The sequence below is a fragment of the Volvox carteri genome (assembly GCF_000143455.1).
Source record: "Volvox carteri f. nagariensis unplaced genomic scaffold VOLCAscaffold_25, whole genome shotgun sequence".
In the NCBI taxonomy this organism is placed as follows: domain Eukaryota; kingdom Viridiplantae; phylum Chlorophyta; class Chlorophyceae; order Chlamydomonadales; family Volvocaceae; genus Volvox; species Volvox carteri.
In genome coordinates this window covers 574,318-581,880 of record NW_003307568.1, presented here as the reverse complement: position 1 = coordinate 581,880, position 7,563 = coordinate 574,318, and the positions used below count along the sequence as shown (strand labels likewise).

The following is a 7,563-nucleotide window of genomic DNA, read 5'->3' as shown; positions in this document are numbered from 1 at the left end:
CCTCGACCGCCAACTACACACGTGGCGCTATACCCAAACTACCTTCCTGTCTCAACCCCGAACCCCAAACAGGGCGGATGGATGGCAGCTGATGGGCTTGTTGTGGCCACAGCTCCGATGAGCCCCTGATGTGGCCTGATAAGTACGGCAACGTACGGCACTCGCAGCTGAATCCTTACCGGCTCTGCAGTGAATGCTGTGACACCCGAGCTAATTGCCGCAGCTAACGAGGTCACTATAAACCTTGGCTGTGCTTGGCTGTATAGGACTCCGGGGTGTGTAGGAGTGCCCTGGAGTGCCCCCTGCTGCTGGTCGCAACAAGAACGGGAAGTACGGGGCAAGTGCAGCGCGTACATGCACATGCGTACACAAGCCAGGTGGTGGTGGTGGGCTCGAGTTCACGGAGACCCCGTCCAGCCTGAAAGTAGCTACGGGGGGGGTCCAATGGGATTGCAAACCGGGGGGGTCCAAGCTACACGCCATCTAGCTTCCCATCCCTGGGCGCCCTTAGGGTTGGATGCACGAGTGCGCTGCTTGGCGACATCGCTGCTAACCGCATATGAGGCCGCGCGGTAATCATTCAAGATTTAGTGTTTGGTCGGGGCCATATCCAGTAATATCAGTAAACTGCTTTTTGAAGTCTTGTCGGAAATGGAACCATCGGTGCATTCATGGCCAAGTAAGGATCATACAAGTACGGGTTGTACACCCGGCTCGTCCGTAGTTTACACATTACTGCGATGACAGATTTCATATTTTTGGGGGGGGGTTGCGCCGCACAGCCGTACAGTCGTGCGTACGTCAACGGGGTCACAGTGTTACCACCAGCCGACCTTCGAGCACAAAATTGTTTCCTAATTCTCGCTTACTTGTTACTATGTTGAGGAGGAAGCGACTCGGTGCACAACCATAAAACAGTAACCGTGGTCAGGACCGTATACCCACTTCGACAATCAATATACATCACTTCAACGGCAGCCATTTAACCATCCAAACAACCACTTGAGTTTCTGAAGCGTCTCAGGGTGCTTGGAATGCAACCCTGTTATTAATATTCGCGCCCAGACTATTGACCGTTACGATGATCTGACGAGGGGAAGGAAGACGGCTTTGTGGCCCTGTGCACCTCTCCCATAGCAGCCTTCTCGCCGTCGATAGCTCTAGTCGTAAAAGTCCCCATCGCTCGCCCACGCTCTTAGCAACCATTTCTTCCCTCCGATATATAACACCGGGCGTCGGAAGGCTGACCGAGGAATCCACGAGCTCTGCCCGCTCCTCTCTCCTCCTATAACACGATCCCAGCCTGGCTGACACTTGGCGCCATCAAAGGAGCTCCCGTACCTCAAAGAACGACAATGTACGACATAAGGCGCCCACGGGACAAACCAATTCTGGCCCAGCAGCGGCACATGGGCCGTCGATATGATTGGCTTCCCGTTGCTGTTATAAGACGATGATGATCTTCTGCACATACATAAAGAGATCTTCCAGACGAACACATATCGAAACATTTTCGATGCCAGCTACCAGCTAAGCTAACCAACCGCTTCACAGCCCAAGCCTGTTGATACAACAAAACTGCATCGCCATACACGCGTCTCAGCAGCGGCAGCAGCAATAGCAGCAGCAGCAGCACTGCCACAACCGGTGTCTGCATACACGCTGATACGACACTTTCTTGCACTGTTCTTCCCAAGCTCATTCCGGCCCCACGCCAATCCCATACCAGCAGCACCGCTGCCGAACCCCCACCCCAATATTTGCAATTTTCCCGTTACGGTGGTGCAACACCCCCGCGCTACTACACATCACACACCACGAACAGACCTTCCTACCCAACTCTGTCGCAAGCCACAATCCCCTCCACATACATTTCTTTATTCTTCATTTCACTCCCAAGCGTCCCACAACTACCTTGCGTCGTACACAGCCGTGTCATACACTGCAGTACATCGAAAAATACAGAATAGTAACATCCGTCCGCCCGAGGCCCGAGGCCCCTGCGGGGCATCACCATCTCGTCATCACCATCTCGTCATCACCACTTCGTCATCACCATCTCGTCATCACCATCTCGTCATCACCATCTCGTCATCATGCAGGTCTAGTTCATATTCTGATTCAACCCACAGACATACAGTAACACACACCAGTAAAACAAGACGTCGGTCTAGTTAAAAGCTGTCAAACGCGGTGCATATGTGTTATATTGAGGCCCCCTCCTATCTCATTTGTCGAGTCGAACAGGTCAGGGCCCCCACATTGACCGCTTCATCCTCCCCATCCTCCTACTCCCCTGCTGCTGCTGCTGCTGCTGCTGCTGCTGCTGCTGCTGCTGCTGCTGAGACCTCACTTGCCACGCAGCCCGATAAGCATCTCCACGACACCGGGCTCGGCCAGGGTGGACACATCCCCCAGCTCCTTCTCCTGACCTGTAACGGATAAGTTGTGCGGTGTGGAGCGAGAGGCGGGATGGCGTGTTTTACCACTGTTTTCGAGGCTGAAAGAATTGCGCTGCATCAGCATCCGCATCCGCATCAGCACCAGCATCATCAGGCTTCAGGAGGGCCTGTGACCCACGGCCCGCACCGCACGTCTGGACCAGTCGCTTGAAAAGTGGACAACCCCGTTCGGGTTACCAGAGTCCGACCGCGCGAAGGCACGAGGGGACAGGCAGCAATAGCAACAAATGCTCCCCCGGCTTCCACAGTGACGCAGAATCCGCAGGTGGAAGTGACGGCCGCTATTTGGTAAGCTTAATAAATATAATATTGAGCTAGCACGAAATGAATTCCACGTTCGCTAAGGAAGGCAGCCCCCTGACACCACACCGACTCGCCTGCTCCCGCACTTTGTACATCCTCCACATGCACACGGTTATTCGACACACCTGATGCGATCTTGCGCAGCACGCGGCGCATGATCTTGCCGCTGCGGGTCTTGGGCAGCGCCGGGGCCCAGTGAATGGTGTCGGGCACCGCAAACGGACCAATGCTCCTGAACGGGAAGGAGGAGAGGGAAAGAGAAAGAGGGGGACAGTGGGTGGGTAGGGACAGTCACGGAGCATGCTTTGGTACGGCTTCCCCCCCTATCCCCCCTCTCACACACCCGCACACACATGCACACGCACAAACGCACGCACGCGCACACACGCGCGCACGCATATACATAGACATACGTGTACCTCCAAAAGCATCCCGACGTCCCAACACACATCCTATTCTTCCACTTGCAGCGCCAACGTGCCTTGATCCTGCGGAGGTGGTGCTGCAAAACTTCCCCGCACATTTGCCTACCTGTTTGCCTGTCTGTCTATCTGTCTGTCTATCTGTCTGTCTGGCTGTCTGGCTCTCAACCATGTATGTCTCGTAGCGTATGTACAACACGTCGGTGTGATCGATTCCCCGATTTTGACTTTATTTCCACCTCGCCGCCTTTCCCCCTCACCCTCCTAGGCCCTCCTCACTTGCGCACGTGGTCCATGAGCGTCTTGCGCATGGCGTTGTTTTGGTGGTCCACTCCGCGCAGAGTTACGAAGGCGTAGATAGCTTGACCCTTAAGAGCGTGGTCAACACTGAAATGTTATTGGTGGCGATGATGATGGTGGTGGTGGTGATGGTTGTAAGCGGTTGTAGGATAGGGGAGGAGGGAAGGGGAAAGAGGGAGATGGGAAGGGAAGAGAGCATGGAGTTAGGAAACTTGGTCAGCGAAGAGTGCGGCCGAAAGTTTTGGAATGTGTGGCGATGCAATGTTGTGGACTTTAGAGAGAAGGTTAGTGATACAAGCAAAGCAAAAGCTTAGCAGCCACCACGCTGGCAGATGCCTGGGCCTAGGTCCCGACACGTCCATCGCTTTCCTTCAGAGGTCCCCTCCTTCCAATTCTCGTCATGCTGATGCGCAATTGCTGATGCGCCGTGCTGGTGTCCGTGTCCATGGTGTCCATGGTTTACTCGCCGCACACGTTCCCTCCCCCCCCCGTTCCGCCCCCAGACACCCACCCAATGACGGCAGCCTCTGCGCAGTCCGCATGCTCCGTCAACGCACTCTCCACCTCGGCTGTTCCGATACGGTGACCGGACACATTGATGACGTCATCCACACGGCCGGTGATCCAGTAGTGACCGTCCTCGTCGCGCCGGGCTCCGTCCCCGGCGAAGTAGTAGCCCTGTGTGCGGCGGTTGTGTGGGTTGGGTTATGTTACGAGTTATGACGATGGTAAGGGGTTGGTTACGTTGTTAGAAATCATTACTAATCAGTACGGAGCGTGTTCCCATTTGTTGTGTGCGCGACTAATTTTCATCATGGAGGAGAGTCTTATGGAGTCATATCTTTAGGACATCCGAAGGGAAATCGCAGCAGCCTTTTCCTAACGAACTAACGAACTAATTACCTGTCAGGCATCGGCCTCTAGCGAACTTCCCTCTGTACAAATCGTAACGTCGCGTATGGTTTAACAAATTGAAAATATTAAATACAAAAACTTATCCGTAGTGCTGTGAAACATGGTTCTCACCAGATTAATAACATTACGAAAAGTAGCGGTCGAAGTAGTTGTACTAGGCCAAGTATATATATATTTTACCTTTGCATCAATCGTACAAGTACGACGATGAGGGCCTATGGCTTAATGGATAAAGCGCCGGTCTACGGAACCGGAGATTCCAGGTTCGATCCCTGGTAGGCTCGGAGACATTCACAATTATATTTCTTTTCCCGTCGTAAGTGCACCATCTAGTGATCGACCAAGTAATTCTCACTAGACTAGGCACTTAGTACTCAAGACGCTTAGCGCTCTAATCGGCACTGTAACAATAAAACCATCATAAACGGTTTATGGGGCCCCCGCCTTTGACGGACCCCTCGTGGACACCGTAACTGAAACTAATGGATGTGTGACACGCCACCTGGCTGGGGCCTGCCTGTTGCGTAAGCACCACTGGTGGGGAGATATCTATAGCTAGCTGCTGATCAACCCAGGGAAGCCCCCTACTGTTCACCACTCACCCGTGAATTCCCCCCTATTGTTCACTCAGTCCTAACATGGACACCAGGACCTGTGCATGCAGATCCCACAAAAGAAACATCAAGCGAAGCATATGCCATAATATATCGGCCGTTCAGCCGTTGAATAATACTGTGTGGGATGGGGGCAGGTCGGAGGTTGACGGCCAGATTACGTAACATCCAACCCCAGTAATGGATGCGATGACTTTGCTTTCAGCCCAAGCTTGTTAGAGGCTCTGAATGTAGGACACTTCTTACGATTGAGCTTATCAAGATAGAAGTATACTTCGCGGTTCAGTCCTTCTATCCTCTCTTCTTTCTGTAAGCTGGGACGACCTACACTCACCTTGTACGGCGCAAAGTAGACCTGCTCCCAGCGTTCGTGGTCGCCGTACAGAGTACGAGCCATGCCGGGCCACACGCCGCGCAACACCAGCACGCCCTCGGCAGGGGCGTTGCCTACGCGCAAGCGACCAACCACCAAACGAACATATCTTATATTACTAAACAGTCACGCCATACCACCGCGCGCAACCACAGCTCCCCTCCCCCCCCCAAAGGGGGCAAAAGCTCCAGGAGGTCTACATCGAGTCGTGGCCACTGGGTCACCCATCCGGGTGACGGAGACGGATCCCAAGTTCGCAACTTACCTGCCCCCTAGTAGAGTCCCCGACCAGGTCCGGTCCCGCCCTTTTCCCCCTGCCACTCTCCTACCCCATTCCCCTCCCCCTCCCCTTCACCCTAAAACCCCAAAACCCTAAAACCCCGGGAACAACAAAACCCTAAGAAAGCCACTACAGCCCCATCGCGGCCATCACATTAAAAAAACCCATGCCACACCACTTCCTCCCCGGGGCGCCCCCGGGCCCGGCCCCCCAGCCAGCGCGCCACCTCATCCACCACACCACCCGAATCAGTGACCACTCACTGGGGAGTTCCGTGCCGGTTGCGGGATCTAGAAGTACGGGCATCACGCCGAAGAACGGCACGCCCGCCGAGCCGGCCTTGGCCTGGAACCACGGCGCCGGCAGCGGAAGGAGCATGCCGTTTCCCGTCTCCGTTTGCCACCAAGTGTCGACTACGGGACACCGAGAACCCCCGACCATCTGCAACAACATGGAAAAATAAGGATTGAAGATTGGGGGGAAATAAAAGACTCTTAGACAGTAGATTGGGGGAATTCAAATTTCAAAAGGAATTAAATTCAGTGAAATTGCAATGCTAGCAGGAGAACCGTGGGAGGGTGAGGGCGAGGGGGAGGGCGTTGAAATATTGCCGAAACCCCAAAATCTTCTGCAGCCCGAACACCATCACCCCTCGCCTTTTCATGTTCCCCCTGCCACACCTCGCCACCGCTATCACCTCACATACGTAGCTACATACATCTAGGACACAGACAGACGGACAGACAGACAGACAGATACGTACCTCATGGAACCAGTGCCAGGCGTGCTCATTCATAGGCTCCCCCGCAGAGGCCAGGATGCGGAGGCTGCTCAGGTCGCTCTGTCGCGGCCAGGCGTCCCCCAGCTGCAGCAGCGACCTGAGCAGCGTTGGGGCCGTGTAGAACTGGCGAACCTGTACTCGGAGGAAAGGAACAGCAGCAGCAGGTGGAAATACACGCAGCAGCAGCACAGCGTGGATTGGAGGGGGAACGGGAGAGAAGAAACACACATACATACATACATACATACATACATACATACATACATACATACATACATACATACATACACACAGTCAACCGCACACCAACACACGCACCTTGTAACGCTCCACCATACGCCAGCAGCGGCCGCCATCAGGGTGGGTGGGGATACCACCCATGATTACTGCCGTACAGCCGCACAGCAGCGGGCCGTACGCCAGGTACGAATGGCCCGTAATCCAGCCGCTGCCAGCAAAGAGGGGAGAGAGGCGAGCGGCAGGGAAGAGCATGTCGTCATGACTGTACTGCCATGTACGGACATGCAGTAAGAGACACTTCAATACCTTCAACACCTACGGAAACCGTTCCTTACCAGACGGATATGTGTCTCGTAAAGACCCTTCCGGGAAGGCATTTCACTTGGGTTGAGACAGGAATATAATACTGTTATAATACATTGCTTAGACGAGGAAGAAGGAGAGCACAGCACAACACGTGGCACAAACACAGCAGCGAAGCACGCAGGGAAAATTCTGCAGAAGAAGAAAGTCTCCCTCAACCAACAGTAACAGCAACACCGCAGACTGCACGCGCGCGCGCGCGTGTGTGTATGTATTTTTAGCTTCTTAGGGTCTCGTACCAGTCGGCCGTCGTGAAAACGACGTCGCCAGGGCGCATGTCGTACATGTAGCGGCAGCTCTCACCCACGCCCACCATGTAGCCCCCGACGCTGTGTACGACACCCTTGGGCTTGCCCGTCGACCCCGATGTGTACAACAGGAAGGATCTGTCCTCCGCCTCCAGCCACGTGGGCGGGCGGTGGGGCGACTACAGGATCCAAGGGGGGGGGAGGGGGAGGACAGATCCTTCCTGTTGTACACATCGGGGTCGACGGGCAAGCCCAAGGGTGT

General features: G+C 54.6%; 1 protein-coding gene across 1 annotated transcript in view; it reads right to left on the bottom strand.

Annotated features, from left to right (window-relative positions):
* Positions 1-2,349: 2,349 nt before the first annotated feature.
* Positions 2,350-7,563, bottom strand: part of acs3 (acetyl-coa synthetase) — a gene marked incomplete at both ends in the record, with an annotated part of 7,808 nt that continues 2,594 nt past the window's right edge. The window contains 9 exons of the mRNA XM_002951633.1: positions 2,350-2,432; positions 2,891-2,997; positions 3,467-3,574; positions 3,999-4,165; positions 5,351-5,463; positions 5,933-6,110; positions 6,433-6,573; positions 6,757-6,898; positions 7,293-7,480. Coding sequence (XP_002951679.1) covers positions 2,350-2,432; positions 2,891-2,997; positions 3,467-3,574; positions 3,999-4,165; positions 5,351-5,463; positions 5,933-6,110; positions 6,433-6,573; positions 6,757-6,898; positions 7,293-7,480 — 1,227 coding nt within the window. The remainder of the gene's footprint in view (positions 2,433-2,890; positions 2,998-3,466; positions 3,575-3,998; positions 4,166-5,350; positions 5,464-5,932; positions 6,111-6,432; positions 6,574-6,756; positions 6,899-7,292; positions 7,481-7,563) is intronic.